At 35.5% G+C, this 22,305-nt stretch overlaps 1 protein-coding gene across 11 annotated transcripts in view; it reads left to right on the top strand.

Moving 5' to 3' along the window:
* POU2F1 (POU class 2 homeobox 1) overlaps positions 1 to 22,305 on the top strand; it is a 193,072-nt gene that overhangs the window by 120,140 nt on the left and 50,627 nt on the right. For 5 of the 11 annotated variants that reach the window (XM_033427992.2, XM_033427994.2, XM_033428004.2 and 2 more), the window contains exons 3-9: positions 4,790 to 4,890; positions 7,154 to 7,207; positions 9,099 to 9,218; positions 11,373 to 11,561; positions 12,991 to 13,117; positions 14,231 to 14,325; positions 19,685 to 19,858. In XM_033427992.2, the coding sequence (XP_033283883.1) occupies positions 4,790 to 4,890; positions 7,154 to 7,207; positions 9,099 to 9,218; positions 11,373 to 11,561; positions 12,991 to 13,117; positions 14,231 to 14,325; positions 19,685 to 19,858 (860 nt within the window). Of the gene's footprint in view, positions 1 to 4,789; positions 4,891 to 7,153; positions 7,208 to 9,098; positions 9,219 to 11,372; positions 11,562 to 12,990; positions 13,118 to 14,230; positions 14,326 to 19,681; positions 19,859 to 22,305 lie in introns of all 11 variants that reach the window. The other 6 variants (XM_033428001.2, XM_033427991.2, XM_033427993.2 and 3 more) reach the window with 2 other exon arrangements.

The following is a 22,305-nucleotide window of genomic DNA, read 5'->3' as shown; positions in this document are numbered from 1 at the left end:
TTTAGATTCAGCCTGTCAATTATACACACGCCACCCTGAGAAAGACAATGAAAGAAAAGAAGAAAGAAAATAACTTGTTGAGATTTTGATATGAAATTGCTTTGAATCCATAGATGAATCTGGGAAGAACTGATTTCTTTACAATGTTGTCTTTCAATAAGTGAGCCTTTATTTATTTCTTCTTTATTATTTTAAAATAAAGTTTTATAATTTTCTGCTTATAGGACTTGCTGTAGTTTGAGAGATTTATTCCCAGGACTTTATATTTTCTAAGTGCTATAAATAAAATTGTTTAAATTTTTTTCATTTGGTGTATAACAAAGGCAATTTTTTTATTTTTTATTTTTTTCGGTACATGGGTCTCTCACTGTTGTGGCCTCTCCCGGTGTGGAGCACAGGCTCCGGACACGCAGGCTCAGCGGCCATGGCTCACAGGCCCAGCCGCTCCGCAGCATGTGGGATCTTCCCTGACCGGGGCACGAACCCGTGTCCCCTGCATCGGCAGGCGGACTCTCAACCACTGCACCACCAGGGAAGCCCACAAAGGCAATTTTTAAATAGATTTTGTGTGTTGCAACCTTATTAAACTGTCTTATTCTGATAATAAATTGTTACATTCCTTAGGATATTCTATATTCATAATCAGATTATCTAAGAAGAAAGTTTTATTTCTTTTTCCCAACTTACCTGTTTTCTTGCCTTATTTTGCTGGCTAAGCCTTCCAATAGCTAACACCCTTATCTTGTTCTTAATCTTAAAGGGAGTGCATTTAATGTTCTCTTTGTCAAGTTAGAGAAGCTTCTTTCTGTTCCTACACCTAGAATTTTTATCATAAGTGGATATTGAATTTTATGTAAGCATTTTTCTGCATCCTTTGAGATGATTGTATGATTTTCCCCCTTCAATGAATGTAGGTAATCATATTATGTGAATTTCTTTTAACCCCAAACCAATCTTGCATTCTTGGAATAAATGCATCTTAGTCACAATATTTTATCTTACTAGATTATTTTTGTTATTATTATTTAGGATATTTCCATATATTTAATGAGTACAGCTGGCTTGTTTTTTGCTTTTTCTTTTTTCTTTTTCATACTTATCTTTGTCAGGTTTTGGTATCAAGGTTATGCTGGCCTCATAAAATGTTTGGAAGTGTTTCCTTTTTTTTAACCCCATTCTGGAAAAGGTATATAGGATTGGAATTATTTTTTCCTTGAATTTTTGGAAGCAAGCAGAGTAAAATTGTCTGGGCTTTTCATTTTCTTTTTGGGGTGATTTTTATCTACTAATTCAGTTTCTTCAAATGCTGTGGGACTCTTTGGCTTTTTTTTTTTTTTTTTTCCTTCTTGAGTCAATCTTGATAAGTTTAGTTTCTAGAGAGTTATCTGTTTCTAAGTTTTAATTTTATTGGTTCACAATATCTTTTTTGGTTTCTGTGACATTTTTTGATTGTGCCCTTTCTGTTATCCTTAAATTATTTGCTCCTTCTCTTTTATTTTATTTTAACTTACCAGATGTTTGTAAGTTATATGATTCTTTTGAAAGAACCGAAGTGATGTTTCTGTTATGTGTTTTTCCCCATTTCATTAATTTTTAGTCTTACCTTTATTAATGCCTTTCTTCTGTTCTCTTTAGATTAATTTCTTTCTTCTTTCTCAGTACTTAATCCTTATCTTTTACCATTTGATCATAGTACTAAACTACCCTGTCCTTGCAACTCTGTCTTCTCTGGCTCCTGAGGCACACTGGTCTTGAGGGGGTTGTTTCCTACTTTTCTAACTGCTTCCTCTGACTCTTTGTCTTTACATCTCCAATGTAGGTGCCCTCTTATCTTCAACCTTCTTTTCTCTATATGTGGTCTCCAGTCTACCATGATTCGAACTTAGGATTTTTCAACTTTATGATGGTGCAAAAACCATATGCACTCAGTAGAAACCATACTTCGAATCTTGAATTTTGATCTTTTCCTGGGCTAGATGCTGGGCGGCAGCAGCAGCCATAGCTCCCAGTCAGCCACGTGATCAGGAGGGGAAACAGCCAATATACTTACAACCATGCTGCACCTATGCAGCCATTCGTTTTTCACTTTCAGTACATTATTCGGTAAGTTACATGAGATAGTCAACATTAAGTGTTCTGAGCACATTTAAGGTGGGTCAGGCTAAGCTATGATGTTCTGTAGATTAGGTGTGTTAAATGCATTTTTGACTCATGATATTTTCAATTTAGGAAGGGCTTATCAGAATGTAACCCCATCGTTAGTTAAGGAAGATCTATACATATATCCATTCTTATTTAATAGACATTTTTACTCTCCTAATATCAACTACCACTTATCTGTGAGTGGATTTAGGTACAATCAGGGACCCATTCCTTGTCTTAGCTCTTCCACTAACTAGCTATGACATCTTGAGCAATTGATTTAATATCCCTTAATCTCTGTTTCTTCACCAAGGAGGTGTTGTATACAAGACCTGTGAAGTTTACCTCAGTAATACTGTTCCAGAGACAACCTTATAAACTCTTCAGCTCTGGCCTCTGTCATTTCTAAATTCCTCTGGATCACCTTTCTTAGATGTTTTATTAGGGTTTCTCAAACTCTATACTATATCTTATGTTAAACTTCTTATGTAATTCACCCTCTCCCCCAACCTTTTAATTTCCCTGGTTACTCCTTTGGATGTTGCTGTTTTCTCAGGCTCGCATTTGGTTTTGGCTCCCAGCATCCCTGTCTCTCCATACTGTCTTCATACTCAAGTCTGATTAGGGTGCATGTGTGTGTGTATCTGTTCCCCTCTTCTTTCTTTAGCCCAGATTATGTCGTTATGTTCTACAAGAATGATTTCTATGTAATGTCTACTTTCTTCTACCTCTCACCTCCCAGTGGAGCCTCAACACCTTAATTTTTTAAAAAATACCTGCCTTAGACCTCTGCTTATCTGAGTTGTTGTCTAAGTATTTTTTTCACCAAACCATGCTTTGGATACCATACCTTTATGCCACCCCTCCCCAACCCCAAGAGGCTGAGCCAGGGCACTTAAATAGTATTACCTGTAGGACACTGGAGCAGGCTTTGTATCAGGGATACCAGAAATGAGTCAGTCTTGCATTATATAGTTCTTTGTGATTTAGAAGAAGCTTGTTATCATTTTTATGAGAACTTGAAAATGGAACCAGTGTGTGGAATTTTTATGGTCTCCATGAGAGTGAAATATTTGGTTCTGGAAGACATCTTCATTTGGTGATATGTTAATCTCTAAGTGCTTGTCTCTGTTTTTCAAAATCTTATCTTCTTTTAGCGTTGTTGATTTATTTAATATATCTTGAGCATGTTTCTCTAATGGTGCACAATCTTAAAATCTTGATGTTTAAGTAATGATTTCCTACATCAAGATAGAGACAGCAGCTAATGACAAAATGTGCAACTTTAGAATAGTGAAACTTCTCTATGTGGCTTATGGAAGTGACCCTAGTTACCTTAAATTTTATTTCATACTAGTTTCTCACTACTTGACACAAGCATGTACTCTTTTAATTCCATTAGCTGTATATGTCTAAGTAGTTCTATATTTCCTATCTATGAGAAATTTTAGGAAAAACCATAAGAGAACAATCACTATGGGATTTTTCAAGGAGGTGAAATATATGTACACTTTTTTAATAATTATCTCAAAGAAACCTTAAATAGCTCTGTGAGTCATGTGATCTACCTAATTATTCTATTAAAGTGATACATTTGCTAGCAGTTAGCTAGGATATATAATGGCAGCAGTTAGCACCCTTTTAGAAATACTGCCTGAGGTTTCTAACTTGTACTCTTTTAACTGGTCTGGTCTATGTGTACACACGGGTGAGTATGAGAAGATGAGGTGTTCCAGTGGTAGGAAATGGAAGCTCAGTACCATGTTCACATGACTCAATGATTCTTGCAGGTTTCCATAGTCTGTTATATTTTATTCAGTACAAAGTATTCTGGTTATTTCTAAGTAAGAGCTGGATATAGTAATTTTAAAACAATGAATTATATCACTTAGAAAATATTTCTGGGTATTAGGGTGGTATGTCTTTCCATAGATTAGTCCTATCCTAACATTAGATTGCAGTATATGTGGTTAAAGGCACTGGCATAACATTTAGAAAATTATAATGATAGCAGAGCCCTTGCTAATTAGATGCACGCCACAATCTATACTTTGGGATTGAAGAAATTAGTAAAACCATTTTGTTTATCTTGTAAATGATTGCTTTTACTGTCAGATTGTCATTTATTAAGGCATTTTAAGTTAAGAGTAAATTCATCTCGGTCTTGGCAAAGTCACCTGTGAATTTCTTCTGTCCAAGCCAAGTACTGAGAAGGGAGAGACTAGAAGAGAGCCTTGGTACCCCCCTTAGAACTCTGTCTCTACCAGTCTTCACGACAGTATAATAATGATAATCTCTTCTTCAAGCCACCTTAGGTTTCATGCTTGTTCTGACCCCACTTGCTCTCCAGTCACTGCTTTCCCTTCTGAACTAACACAATCTTATGATTGTAATTCATTATTTATAATTTTGTTTCTGTTTCTTAAGCTTTATCTGTGTTCATGACTTGTCCTACAGTACTACCTTTAGAAGAAAAATCATTTTACTGTATTTCCTTGTTCTTTTGAATCTCTTCTCCTCCTTGGAGGTACTTAGAAAAATGCTTATACAAAATAGGTGCTTGATAAATGCACCTCTTTAAGAAAAGTCTGGTGCTTATTTCAGTTTTTGTATTTTTAATAGTTATATTATTTTGCTTGCTTTCTAGGCACACAAACCAATGGTCTGGACTTTCAGAAGCAGCCTGTGCCTGTTGGAGGAGCAATCTCAACAGCCCAGGCCCAGGCTTTCCTTGGACATCTCCATCAGGTAGAATGTTCTGCTCAACCATATGTGAGAGTAAAAAACGGAGGCGTGGAATGCTAGGGCCTGGGGAAGCGATTTCAGAATGTGGGACTGTTTAAGTTGATTAAAGCCTGGTGCTATCAGCATCTAATCATGTCATTCTGAATGGTTAGTATGGAATCCTATAGCTTAGTTGACTGTATAGCTATTGACCCCACAGCTGTGTGAACAAAAGAGTTCCTTGTTACAAACAGAATATATTTATGACAACTGGGTTACTGTTTTTGTGAGTGTGGTCTGTGGTGGCCGACTGAAGGTAGTAAATGACAAAGTCATCCAAAATGATGTAGCTCCCATTGCCTGAGACCTGCTCTGTAAGGCTCTGAGCTCACAGCTCATAGCCCTTCTTTAAAACAGCTTCAGACCATTTTGATTTGGGCTACTCAGAGCCTTTGCTTGACTGTGAACCCCCTGGTTTGGGGTTCAACTTTATTACCCTTATGTTACATGAATTTCTCCCAAGTCTAAAACAGGCTGTGGATTCTGTTCATCCACATTTTAGCTTTAAGGTATAGGGAAGGAGAATATAAAAACAAACATTGACTCCCCAAGAGTTTTGGGATGTGGGAACTGGTTGAAAATGGAAAGTAAATAAAACAATGAAAACATTTGGGAGATAGATTATCAGAGTGTCTCAACCCCTTGATTTATATTAACATAAATCAAGATTTATTTATGATAAATTTATTTATGACTTATTAGAGCAATACTTTGTGTAACTTGGTGATCTTTACCTCAGATAAACCCTAGAACCAATTTAGTGTTCAAATTGTGTTGGTCAGCAGTGTTGGTGGTAGTGACTTTAGTGATGATAGTGCCTGATGGTATTAGTGGTAGAGGTTCAATGAAAAGCACATATGGACATAAAATAGTAGATATTCAATAATTATTTGTTGAACAAATGAATGAATGAATGAATGGTAAAATATATGGGAATACAGAGGAAGAAATGATTAACTCATCCTGTGTAGTCTCTAAGACATTATCGTAGAGAGGATGATTTTTGAGCCAAGTTTTAAAGGTTGTTGGGAGCTAGCTAAATGGAGTTGTAAAGGGATGCTCTCACTTTTTATTTTCAACTTTCTATTTTGAAAACTTTCAAATCTATAGAAAAGTTATAACCGTAGAACAATTTTCAACCAAAAGCTCTTCATCTGGCATCACTAATTGTTACTTTATTACCATATATTCTTAATCTGTGTGTGTTTGTACACATACATTTTGTGTGTTTATATATATGTCAACTTGTCCCATTATTGTGATACTGAATTTGATCATTTGATTAAGGTAGAGTCTCAGATTTGTCTACTGTAAAGGTAACTTTCTTCCTCATAATTAGTAAATAATGAGGAGATACTTTAAGACTTGTAAATATCTTGTTCCTCAACAGACTTTTACCCAGAAACATCATGATTTAAATAAAATTACAAAGAAACTTTATCTCCTTTAAATCTTTGTACCTGAAACTCTTTCCTCTGGCTCTTTGACTTCTTAGCCTTTAATCTTAAACATACTATCTTTTCATATAATTCTCCCTTGGTTATACTATGTCTAAAGTGTGTTCTCCAGAAATCTCTGGATTTTGTTCTGTTTTAGGTGCTTTTTTCTCTTTTCTCTCTCTTTTTTGTTTTTTATTTGGGGGGAGGGTTCTTATTTCAACTCACAGGACTTTCAGTTTAAATAAAGGACACCGCACTCAGTTAATTTTAGTTAGCTCTGAACTCTATACTGATCTCCATACCAACACTTATATTTAAGTTCAGGAAATCTTGATGCTGTGTGATAAATCCAAAATGGAATTCTTATCTTCATGTTAATGACACTACCATTTTCTGAGTCTTCCAAATTTGAACCTGGAATAATACATGACTTTTTTTTTCTTCATCTATATCCAGTCAGTTGCCATGATCCTATGTAGCACCTTGAAATACTGTTCATGTTTCCTACTTCTAATTCCCACTGCTGCCATTCTAGGGTTGGTTTCCATGTATTCTATCCTAGTTTATATAACAATCCAGTTATTTTGTACAATGTTGCTCAATTTGGATTTGTCTGATGTTTCATCACAATTAGATCAGGTTATATACTTTGGGAAGGAATACACTATAAATAACGCTTGGTTCTAACTCAGTAAAACATACATTTGTAGAGGCTTGTTGATGACCACCTCTAATGATGGATGTCAACAGTATTAGACTAGAACTTCCCCGATTTCTTTACTTAATAGGTCCAGCTCGCTGGAACAAGTTTACAGGCTGCTGCTCAGTCTTTAAATGTACAGGTAAGCTGGGATATGGGATTATGGATCAATTTTTCTATTCATTTTTACCATATTTTTCTAATTTTCTGCAATGAGTATACAATAATTTTATAATGAAAATACTTAGAATTATTACTTTTTTTCTTACTGAATCTCATAAAGATTTAAATAATGATAATAGTTGCCATTAATGAAAATCCATTTTATATTATTCCACTGTGAATGTCCAAAGGTGAACAAGAAAAGTCTACTTTTAAAGTTTTATATGTAAGTTCGGTAAAAATGTTTCTCAGTTGTACAGCCATAACACATGCCTAAACACAAAGCAAAAGAATACCTTAAATGTCCTTTTGTTTCCAAATATATTTTTATTTATCATTTTCCATATCTTAGGAAAACACTATAGTATAGGAAAGAGCACTGGAATGAAAGACAGAGGTCCTAGGTTTGAATTCTCATTCTGCCACTAACTAGCTGTTTGAACTTTGGCAAGTCACTTAACCTCCTGGGGCGCATTTTTTTCTTATACAGTTGGCCCTCCCCTCCCCAGGTTCCACATCTGCTGGTACAGAGGGCTGGCTGACTGTGAGGGACTTTAGCATCCACAGATTTTGGTGTCCATGGGGGGTCCTGGGACTAATCCTCTGTGGATACCAAGGGGCAACTGCGTGTATTTAAGTGGGGAAATTTAGAAGATTGCCAGAGGTCCTCTCTGCTCTGAAATGTTGTGAGTTTGAGGATTGCAATTAAACATATTTATAAACATTAATGGGCTTCATACAGTCAAAATTTTGAAGATAACACTTAAATCTGGGTGCTTTGTTTCTATGAACCATATGGTAAAACGTGCAAAGTTCAAGTATTATGCATGACTCCATAATATTTCAATCAACCTGCTGCTTCCTTTCATTATAGTGTTTAGGTAACTAACAGTCAAGAGGAAAAAACAGTATTCTGGAAGGTTGATTTCAGTGTTGCTAATGACTAAAGACCTTGGGTTGAGCATTCCATGAAACCGAGTAGAGTATGGACCTAGTAACACATGGAGACAAGAAGAGAAAAGAAAAGGAGATAATGTGACCTTCCTTTCTGAGAGAGAGGAGGCGGAAAATTGCCTTGGTTTCCATGGTAAACTTTCATCCCTTAGAGAGATGTTGGCAAACAGGCTGAATCTCCAGTGCGGAATGTTTACAGTCTTGCACTGTAATTATCTCTCAATGACTGGCAGAATTAATCAGAGCCTTTATGTTAATTAGCCTTGCTGCAGTCCCCAAAACAGGTGGTGGGAAATATGCAAATCTATGCAGAATTTTCATGCTCTGCATAACCAGTTTTAATTACCATAAAATTTTCTCTCAGTGCCCCTTTCCAGGAGTATGTTCTCTTTCCCTCTTGACTGCAGCATTTTCTAAGTTTGTGTGTTACTTGATGGGGGATGCTAAATTTATAGTTCTTCAAAATATTAGATGAAAAGTTCTGTGGGTCAAGTAATCAATTTATAAGATGGTATATAAGGAAGTTTTAGACTGACCACCAAAGACATGTCAAAATGTTGGAATGGAGGGTCTGTCTAATGTAAACATAGGTTGAAATTGTATTCTTCACGTACTCCTTACTTCCAGAGTTGAGGATTTGGGTTTGTGAAAAATTCTGTTGACTTGTGGAGGACCAAATTATTTTTTCTTCTTAAAAATTATAATTGCAGCTTTGCTAATATTGGAACAAAAAGTCTGAAAACTTAATACATAAAATTAGGAAAATACAAAGGTTTAGAAGAAAGGAAAAGAGTGAAATCAGAAAACTCATGATTAGATAAGTCTGTATTGTAAATAATTCTTAAAACATGGAATTGTGAGTACATTTTTTTAAAATCAACTATTTTAAATCTTTTATTCCCCCCGCCCCACCTCAGTCTAAATCTAATGAAGAATCGGGGGATTCACAGCAGCCAAGCCAGCCTTCCCAGCAGCCTTCAGTGCAGGCAGCCATTCCCCAGACCCAGCTCATGCTGGCTGGAGGACAGATAACTGGGGTAAGTTTTCACTGAGAAATTTGTAACAAACTTTCTCTGTGTCAGAACTGCCATTGGGGGACTTCCCTGACAGTCCAGTGGTTGAGACTTTGCCTTCCAGTGCAGGGGGTGTGGATTTGATCCCTGGTCAGGGAGCTAAGGTCCCACATGCCTCACTGCCAAAAAACCAAAACATAAAACAGAAGCAATATTGTAACAAATTCAATAAAGACTTTAAAAAAATGGTCCACATCCAAAACTTTCAAAAAAAAAACTGCCATTGGTCAATATCTGATTAGATCTGTTGGCTGTAGCAGACAGTAGTAACATGGCTATGCCTGGCACTGTTATGTCTTTAAAGGAACTTCCTGCACCGTAAGCAGCTCTGAGAAAGGAACTATCTTTGTCACGAGTTTTCAGGGTATTTTTTCTTACTATTGCAGATATGCTCTGGGTAAACTAAGGACTTTTTAAAATTCACGTTTCAACCGTTGCTTCATCATGCAGTGGCGTCACGATCCCATGGTTGAGACAGTTACAGTGATGAAATTGTAGTTGTCAGTTTGGAGTTATAACATCACTGCAGAGTAATGGATTAGTACCTACAAAAGAAAAACATTTTAAGTTACCTTATAGTGTTCTAAAATGAAACTTCTGATCTCATATCCTGGCTCTGTAGTTTACTGTATTGGCTAATTACTTCATCTCTCTGTGCCTCAGTTTTCCTTCAGTTAAATGAAGATGTAATAATACTTATCTAACAGTATTGTTTTAAAGATTAAGAGTAATAACATACATAAAACTCATAGAACAGTGCTTGGCATGTAGTAGCATTCAATAAATGTCATCTGTTTTTATCAATAGTAAATTGGCCTGTGCAAATATATTAAGCTTTTAACTTTTGAGCTGTCTTCGCTCTGAGACATCATTAAAAATATTTTTCCAATGTTGACAATTTGTCTATTAAGTTATCTTTTTGGGGGGGTCAAGAAGAGTGGTAAGTTATTTGTTATTCGATTCACATCACGTCAACCCACAAAATTTTTTATTTCCTTCATTTCAGTTAAGTTTGTTTTGGCAGTGATGGAGGGCTCTTTTAAGAACTGTTGCAAACTTGTTTACGAAATCCCATCAGTAGAGATTAATATATGTTTACATGTTATATAAAATATTTATAAACGTGTATCTCGAAGCGTATTGGGTTTTTGAATGATTTGATTTTGATTCTTATATCTCTAATGCACAAACTGTATCAGACCCTTTTTGAAACAGGATTGTGCCATTAAGTGACTGTACATGCGCTTCAGAATATTCCTTCTTGGTTTGATCAGAACATGTCACCAAAAAGAAGGTAGAACATACTTATCACTTTAAGTGTGTTTGAAATAAGTTGCACTATGAAAGCAAGTTTAAATCTTCAAATACATTTCCTGTTTTCTTTGGGGTTTGTTTTGAGTGACTAGTGTTTACAATAGTTGGAGACACTTGGGATTCCAGGTTCAGAATGGCTGGAGCTTCTATTAAACTTGGGCATTAGGATTCATTTGCATGTAAAGAGAGCGGCTGTCACCACCTGTTTCACAGAGATAATGTGTTGGAAAGAGGATGTAAAGTTGCAGAGACCCAATGCTTTCAATAACAGAAAAGGCTGTTGGGGAGGAGGCTGTAGGGACTTGGAAAAGAAACAAATGGACCTCATATTCTTTAGTCATATCTTAGGACATAATGAAATGATGGAATATGGCAGGGATTCATGCTAATGGGAAGCAGCTGGGCCTTATCAGTTCTTTCCTGGTCAGATCCAGCATCCTTGTTCCTCATTCATCTGACTAATCACTTGCTGTTCTGTTGGGTGTAAATTTCTTTTCATATCCTGTCAGCATTGATTCTTTTTTTTCTTGCTTACTAGTTAATTACTTTTTTGCCTGAACCCTAGGGCCTTGGACAAGCTTGAATGATTAAGTCCAGAGTGAGGACCACCATTTTAATTTAAATGTCTGCTAGTCCTGGTAGCTTGATGGCTAATGAACATTTTATTTTAGCCTCATGCTAACCATGTGAAGTTGGGTAGCTAAGGTTTAATACCACTTGAGTTGCTTACTTCAAAACAGTGGCCTTGCATTAGAGGCCAGTCTCCTTCAACCCTTTCCGACTGTTTGTCCTGATTTTGTTTAGCTGACTTTGACGCCAGCCCAGCAACAGTTATTACTACAGCAGGCACAGGCACAGGCACAGCTGCTGGCTGCTGCAGTGCAACAGCATTCCGCCAGCCAACAGCACAGTGCTGCTGGGGCCACCATCTCAGCCTCCGCCGCCACGCCCATGACTCAGATCCCCCTGTCTCAGCCCATCCAGATCGCACAGGTGAGTGAGTAACTCTCATAGCTGGGGCAGGAAGGGAGGAATAAAATGGCAGGTTTTCTTTGGTATTAAGCTTACTTTCTGATTGTTAGTGTGAGGTAAGTGGTGTAGCCTTCTTTACCACTGAACTAGAAATAATACATTTGTTTGCTTATTTGAGTTGATATTATAAACACATAACTGATTATTTGAATAACTGACTGTTTAAGTGACAATTCTTGAATAATTGGCTGGCATATTTCTGAAGCAGGGGATTACTGTATTTATTTTAATTAGCTAATTACAGCAGGCATGGGTTCTTTCATGTGCTCTGCAGTGAATGTTGCCACCCATGTGTGAGAGAAACTGCACGTCATCTTTCTGCTAGAGTGATTAGCTCTGTGCAGAATTGCATTAGAGTGTTGTTTGGCTTTAATTTTCGCATTTTAGGGCAAAGTATCCAGAGATAATAAAAATTTATTTAAGAGGCATAGACAGTTCTACCAAGGAGGAAAAAAGCTAAATGAAATCCTTTATCTCAAGGAGAGGAAAAAAGTATAAGTAGTCATATCAGTGAAATGTATGAAGAGTTATTATGAGTCTAGTGCAGATAATTATCTTTATCCCCCCAGAGAAGGCTCAGAAATAGACTTAAATTGTAGCTAGAGTTTGACTAAACATTAAAAAAGAACCAATTAACTAAAAGTGTACAGAATAGATGTCAGGCTAATCTTTATGACTGTTATATACAATCTTTATCAAGATCATGTTTTTATTTTGGCCATTTTTTTATCACCAAATAAATGTTTTTAGTGCCTTAGCTGTGAGACTCTATGTTGACATTATTCTAATAAGATAATATACATGAAAGTATGTTGAAAATTATAAAATACTAGGCCAATATAAGCAAGTTTAATATGTTGTAGATCAGATTTTTATATGGATAGCTATTTTTTTTTTTAATTTTTACACTGATTTCTCAGTTGAGTTACATAGGCTGGTGCCACATTTCATGAATCATTATAAATCTTTTAATTTATTGATGCAAGTTCAGACGTAGCACTCTCAATTTTTGCTTAACAAGAGAAAACTCTAATGAAACACTTAAAAACTCAACCTATTCTTTTCTCACTTGAGAGAAAAACCCATATTGGTCTCTACATGTTAAAAACACAACCATAAGCATTTGTTCTGAGGGAATTTTAAATAACTGTTGAAAATTAGATACAGCATAAGTCACGACACAATATATGCCCACAGAAATAACAAGTCCTTGTAGCAGCTCCAGGTTTCTTCACATGCACCCAGAGCACATCCTTGTTGGGAGTTTATAAGAATGTCAAATATTAACTCTTCTTTATTTGGATGACAGAATTCATCATCTGGGAACCTTAAGATTAAGCAAGCTTTTATTTCAGAGTCTCCAATCCATGTTTTAATCCTAATTTTTTAGGATCTGCAACAACTGCAACAACTTCAGCAGCAGAATCTCAACCTGCAACAGTTTGTGTTGGTACATCCAACCACCAACCTGCAACCAGCGCAGTTTATCATCTCACAGACGCCCCAGGGCCAGCAGGGTGAGCGCCTCCTTAGAGCTTATTAGTGGTACGGTACACCAAGGCTGTCCACTTGTGTGACATACATGCTGACTACTGTCATTTTGGCCCAGAAGCTGTCCATTAGAACAGTGTTTTTATTAAATTTTATTTAACTTTAAGCTCAGTATTCATGTTGAGAAAAATATTTTTTTTGTCATGCATACCTAATTATTGAAGGTCATCCTTCACTGCCTTTCATCTGTTTAATCAGTAAGGAGGACCATGGGTTTGGCCAAAATTCTAAATTAAATCCTTCAACATGCTGAACATACATTGGATAAATTGCTTTTATGTTTTGATAGTTTTTCATGGGAATGTGTTCAAAGAATGGGCTGAGCATTGTAAGTATACACTTCTAACAATCATTTGTTTTCTTTTAAAGTTTAAGAAGGAGAGAGTGTCATGTTAGAAATTGTGCAAATTTTGTGAATTATAAAAAACATCTTCAAGGCCTTTTAGTGCTGAATATTGTTGTGTTACTGCTGTATAAAGTTCAATCATGTTTGTAATGGAATCAGTATAGACAGTATCAGAGTATCAAGGCTTCAACTCAAGGAACATTAGTGCATCTCTATTGATTCCTCATTATTTCTGGTTTTTAGCCTTTTTTCTTCTTGATCATTCATTCCAAAATCTTTTGTTGTATAAATAACCTATTCCACTTTTAATGGATAGGATAGCCTGCACCTTTAATGAACTAGATAGTTCTCTGTCCCAGCATATACTAACTGTTTCTAATGGCTTCTGGGTTAAGAAGTTGAGCTTTTTTTTTTTTTTGGAGTTTCAAGCTGCTTCCATTTAGAATGCTTCTTCACTTTCATCCATTCCTTGGTAAAATAAAGAATTGGCCAATCAGAGAGGTTATTCAGGTTACGCTAAAGACATCTACCAGTTTTAGTTTGTTCCATATCTTATTGCCCAAATTGTATTTAACAAGACTGAATTTTAGGCAAATAAGACATTAAGAGTTTTAAGACCAGTAAGCCTATCTGGGGATCAGTTGGAAATTTTCACTTCACTTTCTCATTTTTTCTTTTGCCATTTGTTCAAGGTAATCTTTAATGTTTGACATAACATGTTTGTGTTTTACAGGTCTCCTGCAAGCGCAAAATCTTTTAACGCAACTACCTCAGCAAAGCCAAGCCAACCTCCTACAGTCGCAGCCAAGCATCACCCTCACCTCCCAGGTCGGTTTTCTTCCATGAGGGTTGCTTTCTTTTATCCTGTTGTCTTGAGACTCTGTGGGGATTTGTTTAACTTAAAACCACAACCCCTTAATAAAAATAATTCAAATAGTTTTAAAAAACTCACCAAAATTTCAAAGCTGGGCTTATCAGCTTGATAAAGCAGTGCTACCAAATTGATGTAGCCTTTGAAAATCTTCAAGGAGTCCCTATTTTCTTATATTTTCATAAAGAATAACTGTGTTAGCACCAAATGATTAATGAGTTCTGGCTGTTTGACCACCCTCCCCACCCTGATATTTGGCAGTAGAGATTACCACTTGAGCTAGACCTAGAGCCTGAGTTAAAACCTATCATTGCCCTTTGCTCCTTCTCAGAAACTGCAAAGAAGCTCTTATCTCTGTGTTTTATTCCATCTCAACTTTTAGATGTTGCTTTAGCTAATTTTTACCAGAGTTTAAGGCATCTAGAGGGTCTAGGCAGGTCTAGGCGTCTAGAGGTTTAAGCTTTAGATCTAGTTCTGTTTCTTTCCTAGCTGTGACTTTGAGCATGTCATTTCACCTCTCTGCACCTCTGTTTCCTCATAGGTAAATTAGGTGATTGAACTAGCTGATCCTGAATTCCCCTTCCATCTCTGATTCTCTTTGTCCATAATCGTGGAAGTTATCAGTTAATGCTAACAAATTACTAGATTTGACAAAATTCAACAACTTTATGATAACAACTCTTCTAGGAATTAGGAGGTAACTTTCCCAGCCTGCTAAAAGGCATCTACAAATAAACCATCATAAAGACTGAATACTTCCCTAAGTATCAGGAACAAGGATGTCCACTGTTACCACTTTTATTCAGCATTGCACTGAAGGGCCTAGCAAGGCAATAAGACAAGAAAAATAAATAAAGGACATATAGATTAGAAAGGAAGAAGTAAACTGTCTTAATTGGTAGATGACATGATTGTCTATGTAGAAAATCCAAATCCAAGGATCCAAATCCAAGGAATCTACAAAAAAGTTGCTGGAATTAATAGTTGAGTTTAGCAAGTATGTAGGATACAAAGTCAATATACAAAAATCTATATACTAACAACAGGCATTTGGAAATTTAAATTAAGAAGAAAAATATTTACAGTAATTAGGGATAAATTTAACAGAACATTTGTAAAACCTATCTATTGAAAACTACAAAATCTTGCTGAGTGAAATTGAAGAAGACCTAAATAAATGGAGAGATATAATGTGTTCATGAAGACTTTGGTTGTTAAAATGTGAGTTCTCTCCAAACTGATCTATAAATTCAACACAGTCCCAATTAATATCTACAGGCTTTCTTTGTAGAAGTTTGCATGGTGTTTCTAACATTTGTACAGGATTGTAGAGGACATAGAATAGCCAAACAATTTTGAAAATTAAGAAAGTTGATGTCAAGAATTATTATGAAATACAGTAATAAAGACAGTGTGGTAATGGCATATGAATAGAAATGGAACAGAAGTCCAGTACACTCACACACATAGAGCCAACTGATTTCCCACTAAGGTGCCTAAGGATTTCAGTGGGAAAAGGAAAGTCTTGTTTCAGGTGCTGAAACAATTTGCTAGCCATAGGCAAAAAAAAAAAAAAAAAAAAAAATGAACCTTACTCCTTATTTCACAATGATACACAAAGATTAATTTGAAAAGGGTTGCAGACCTAAATTCTAGAAGAAAACTTAGGGGAAAATCTTTGTATCCTTGTGTAAGATAGTGATTTCTTAAGTGGGACACAAAAAGCGCTAACTGTAAAAGAAAACAAATGATAAATTAAATTTCATAAAAATTAAAAGCTTCTGTTGAAAAAATAAAAAGAAAAGCCACAGACTGGAAGAAAATATTCTTAAAACTTTTATCTAATAAAAGACTTGTATCCAGAATATATAAAGAACTCATACAACTCAATAAGACAACGTGGTTTTTTTTAAAAGGGAGTGTATGCAAAATATTTGAAGATACTTCACCAAAGAAGGCACGTAAATACCCAATAAGCATATGAAAAGATGCTCAAAATTATTAGTCGTCAGGAAAATGCAAAAGAAATATCACTACACACCCATTAGAATGGCAAAATTAAAAAGACTATAATAATACCAAGTGTTGATGAGAAAATAAAGCAACTACAGCTCTTATATATTGCCTGTGGGGTTGCAAAGTGGTACAGACACTTTGGAAAACATCTTGGCAGTTTCTTATAAAGTTAAATATACATGTACCTTATGACTCAGCAGTTCTACTCTTAGAAATGAATGCATCTGTCCACACAAAGACCTGTGTATGACTGACTGTTCATAGCAGTTTTATTCGTAATCACCCCAAAGTGGAAACAGCCTAAACATTCATCAGCTGGTGAATAGATAACATGAATTTTGGCATATCTATATGATGGAATGCTACTCAGCCATAGAAGGAAATGTACTTCTGATACATTCAACGTCATGTATGAATTTCAGAAGCATTATGCTAAGTGAAAGAAGCCAAACATAAAAGACTGTATACTCTATGATTCAATTTATATGGCATTTTACAGCAGACAAAACTATAGGGACAGAAATCATGTCAGTGGTTGCCAGGGGATGGGGGCTAGGGGTGGGGATTGACAGCAAAGGACACAATGAAACTTTTGGGGGTGATGGAAATTTTCTGAATCTTAATTGTGGTAGCAGTTATATGACTATATAGTTGTCAAAACACATCAAACTGTACACTTTTAAATGGTGCACTTAACTGTGAATAAGCTGAATTATAAAAATGATGTTGGAAAAAAGCCTATACCAGCAATTCCTTCCTGGCCTACGAGCTTTGTAAACAGTGGCAGGGCTGTTGTAGCTTCATCCGGACTCCTGCTCACTGAATTTTACTCTACTATTTCTAGCTCTGGCCCAGTCCAGCCTGAGGTTTCTGGAGTTGGGGTAACTTATGTGTAACCACCCCACCAAAAGATACCCAAGCTATTTTTAGTCCTATATTATTTGAGAACGGGCCTACTTCAAGCCTAGAAATGAAGCAACCATCTGATAGTTGAGACTCACCTCTACTTATCAACCAGTTTCAGTGGGAAATTACAACCACATAGGACTCTAATATGGTTGGTACAGTTTTGGGCTCCTCCAGATGGTCATATTAAAGTTTTCTCACTGTCAACATGCCAGAGAGATAAATTTTGTTGTCTTCATTGAAGCAGGATGATAGAGAGGAGCTTACCCGAGGTGTAGGCCTGTGTAATTCCTCTTGTGCAGTTTTCAGGGCCAGTTAGTTCAGTTGGAGAAAGCATATTACTAATGGGGTCAGAGTTAGGGGTATATGACCCATTTAAATTACAAGAGAAAAGCACATAGCCATGGACTTCATCTGTAATCTTGTCCTATAATCTCTCACCTGGGCTTCTGTTCACAGGAAGGGTTAACTGAGCAGTTATGATGCAGAGTCAGGGCAGCACGTCCCAGTAGTGAATACTCAGAAGGGTGGGTTCTACTCAGGGGTTGTGAGTAAAACAGTGTAGCCTTGTGTTTGTGTAATAAGGAGATTTAATATTTTCTTTAAAAAAAAATAGATTTTACCCTCATATCTGCAAATAAACTTTAGATGGATTTCAATAATTAAATATTTTAAAAGACATAGAAGAAGCTAGCAGAATATTAAAAGGAATTTTATCCAAGTTAGAAATAAAGCTTTCTCAGATTTGAAGCAACAGAAGATATTAGAAAGGAAAAAAACAAAAGTTCACCCAAATTATAATTTAAGACTTATGTATACTGAAAAATAAAAGGAAAAAAGCAGATTGGGAAAATTACTTGTATTAATACAACAGACAAAGGCTTTATCTATAACATTTGATTGAGCTCTTTAAGGATAAGGGTGAGAGTAAGGATGTCATTACAAATGGGTTACAGATGTGAGTTCAATTCACATGAAACGAAATACAGATAATAATTAACATGTGGGGAAAATTTGGCTTTAAGTAATAAGAGAAATATGAATTAAGGAAACAGCAAAGTACAATTTACTCCCTGAGTTAGCAAAACATTTTTTAAAACTGCTAAAACAAATCATGTGGAGAACATGGTATAGTGAGAACCAGCATTATGTATGATGTATACCAAAAGCCATGAAATTGTTTATGGTGTACTCTTTATCCAGTTATAGAAAATCCTTTGTAAATTTATCTCAAAGAACTAATTACAAAGGTGGAAAACAGAACTGTATGCACAAGAGTTTTTCATTGTGGTGTTGCCTGTTAGTGAAAACAAATGAAAAAGTGCCTAGCAATGAAGAAATTGTTAAATAAATTATGATAATATTGCCTTTCAGTCAGCCTTTGAAAATGATAATTACAATGATTGAAACAACATAGGGAAAAAAATTAAAACATAATGTTAAGTGAGAAAAGCAGAGTATAAAATTATGTTACCATAATTACAGTTAAGGTTAAGAACGTAGATCTGAGGGAGGATGAAAACTTCTAGGGGTAATGGATAAATTTAGGGCATTGTATATGGTGATGGTATATATTCATGGATGTTTATTTAATCTTCAAACTCATCAAGATGTATACATTATACGTGTACAACTTTTTTGTATGTCAGTCATACCTCAATTAAATAAAAAAAGTTCACTCTTCGATTTTATGCCCTATGGTCCATTCCAATGTATTAATCATATTTTAAAAATTACTCCGATCTGTGGGATGTATGCCTTGTTAGTAGAGATTTGAAAATTGTAATTTGTGAGAAACATTTACAGATTAAATTTAGTGCAACAAATTAAAAACAGCATAAAAAATGTAGCTCTATGGATGAAAACTTGAACAAGTAGACTGAAGTGAAGCTATTGTTATTTAAACTGTAGGTGATTTACTTTTCCCCCTTAAAATAGTTTTAATAATCTTATATGTTTTTTATAATATTGTGTTACAAGTTGGAGATATGATAGTGATAAGACGGGTATGGTCTCTGCTGTTTTGAAACTTATAGTTTAAGTGGCATGTTTATTATGATATAGATTCTTAAAAATAAAAACTGATTTATTAAATGGCATGAGATGCATGTATTCAAGCCATTTGAAAACCCAAAGACAATGGATTTCATTTTTGTGTATTCAAGTCTTTTCCATAGACTTACATGTTTAACCTTAACTGTAACTGTAGTGTATATAGCATCACACTCTGCTTTTCTCACTGGGTATTATGTTGTACCTTCTACAGTGACACATGGTCTTCATAGTTCTTGAATACAGCCATTTCCTTAAATTGTTTACTTGCAGCCATTCCGGATATAAACTTAAATATCTTGGTGTATGTTTGTTCTTATTCTTTTGTTCCTTCTCTAGCAGCCAGCCACCCCAACACGCACAATAGCAGCAACCCCAATTCAGACACTTCCACAGAGCCAGTCAACACCAAAGCGAATTGATACTCCCAGCTTGGAGGAGCCCAGTGACCTTGAGGAGCTTGAGCAATTTGCCAAGACCTTCAAACAAAGACGAATCAAACTTGGATTCACTCAGGTAAGATGAACCCACCTTTAACTTAGATTTCCCTCCTTGGCTGGGTCCAAATATTTGCTTTCCATGTCCAAAGAGACTTCTAAGGAGCAATATATTTCTCAGCCTTCTTTTTCAGTTTTAGACTGTAACTTGTTGTTAGCCATTTTCTGCATTTATAAGTTTAGACTTTCATCGTATGTATTCATTTATAAATTTATAATTTATTGTTAGGTTAAAATCGTTAAGATTTCTCTCAGAACACAGGCCTCTGAAATTAGAATAATACCAATACATGGTGAGAATTTAAAAGATTATGTTGGAGGATGATATAACTATACTGAGGGCTTTGTTATTTGAAAAACATCTGGTTCTAGACCTTCGTGCTACATATGTGTAAGATTGAGAGGAGTAAAGATTACAAGGTCTTTTATAGTAGCTGAAAGGGGAAATGTTTGAAAGACTTGTTTAAAACCATTTTTTGGAAGAGAGAAAGGGGTGGTGGAACACACACACACACACACACACACACACACACACACACACACACACACACACACACACACACACACACACACACACACACACACACACACACACACACACACACACACACACACACACACACACACACACTAAGCCCGAACTGAGACTGATTAATCAAATGGGAATCTGTTGAAGATGAAAATTCCAAATTAATTTTTTAAAATGTCACCTAGCAGACGGCTTTTAAAGTATAATAAGCTTAATGGTTTAAACAGGTGTTGGGGTATATGCGTTTTGCCCAAGCACTCCTACTGACTCACTCTTTAATTAACCTGTCACAAGTAATACTTTTTAAAGCAGGAAAAGAATTAAACTGAATGACATTTATGTAAAATGATATAGGATCATTAGGTGAAATAAAATTACTGAAGTATAGATTGGATTGGGCATTTTAATGGAATCAGGAGAAACATGATGGTTTTTTCCCAGAGAATATAATTACTGTTTGAAATTTAAGCCACCACTTAAATACTATCCAAATTATTTTATGTTGAAAGTACAGTAGTGTGCCACCTACTCACTAGTGAGCCTAGTGCGGTCACTGGGCTCCTCCAAAATGACATCCCTGTGTTTTTAAGAACAGGCTTTTATTCCTTATATTTCTTTGGTAATTTATTTTTGCTCAAAGAAACTATTTATTGAGAACATAAAATGTTTTTTTTTAATAGATGTAATTTTAGAGAAAATGCACTTATATTTGTGAGGAGTCTCAGTTGTGAAGGAACAAATTACAATTCAGAAAGATTTTAGTACTTTTTAAACATCTAAACCATGTGGCTTGTTTTCAAAAAAGAAAGCTAAAAGATACAACTAGATCAATAGGGGTAAATTAATAAGCTTAAATAAGTATAAGGTTGGCATGTTTAGCAATGCTTCAGCTCTTAGGCTATTAGCACAGCATACTCTTATGTTTCCTAGGAGATTGTTGCCTGAGTGATATGCCAGGGATGTTAAGGCCTTTAAAAATCTTTAACTTTTACCCAGATAGTGGTTTGCCTTTTTGTGGCATTTGACCCAACATACTGCCAGGGTTGTTGCTCTTTCTCTCTCTCTCTCTCTCCTTTTTCTATAAAAGAGCTTCCCTATGGTCTGGTGTTCTGCTGTATGGTTTTATTCTATTATTTGGCACAGCTCTTCCTTATTTTTCAAAATGACTTTGACTTTAGCAGTGGCAACATTTCACAGACCTTGACTGTGTGGACTAAGGCACATAATTACTGTTGCAGAATGGGAAGATCAACGTTTTTTTTTAAGTCAGATACCTCAACTATAGTTTTTTAAACATTGCTTTGTATCTAATTTATTTATACACACACACAGAGGGTAAGTTAGACATTCCAGTCATTAGTTGAAACAAACAAACAAACAAATCTCTATTCTCTGAGTAAATATACATGTTATTAGGTGTTTTAAACAGTAGTTGTTTTCTAACTTTATAATTGGTTATTAAGGATTACTGTAGATGTCATTACATAATTAGAAGGCATGCCATAGTCTAACACCATCCATCACATGTGATACATTAATTATATCCTAATCCCAGTCTTTGTTTCTTTTTTCCTTTGCTTTTTAAAATATATACATGTAATATAGTTCAGATACAGTATAGTTCAGATTAGGGATATAATATAGTTCAGATTAGGTATGAGTCAACTGCTTCAAACATTTACTTTTGTGAGGGGGAGAACCTAAGATGGTTGTGAGTTATAAAAGCACTAAACCAAGCTTATATCAAATTAGTGAAAATTAGTATATTAACTGAGGTACCTGTTGATTTTTAGTCAATGAAATCCTTTAAATGTGAAGTACAATTGTATTATAAATCTCAGTTAAGTGGATTTGTCATTTATTGCCATAGTTTGCGTTAGTTGATGGCCTAGCTTTATTTCCAGCCACCAACTGAAGGCATTGTTTCTTATTTTGAT

The sequence above is a fragment of the Orcinus orca genome, chromosome 1 (genome assembly GCF_937001465.1).
Source record: "Orcinus orca chromosome 1, mOrcOrc1.1, whole genome shotgun sequence".
Lineage (NCBI taxonomy): Eukaryota > Metazoa > Chordata > Mammalia > Artiodactyla > Delphinidae > Orcinus > Orcinus orca.
The sequence above is the reverse complement of the archived record's forward strand: the minus strand, read 5'-3'. Positions and strand labels throughout refer to the sequence as shown.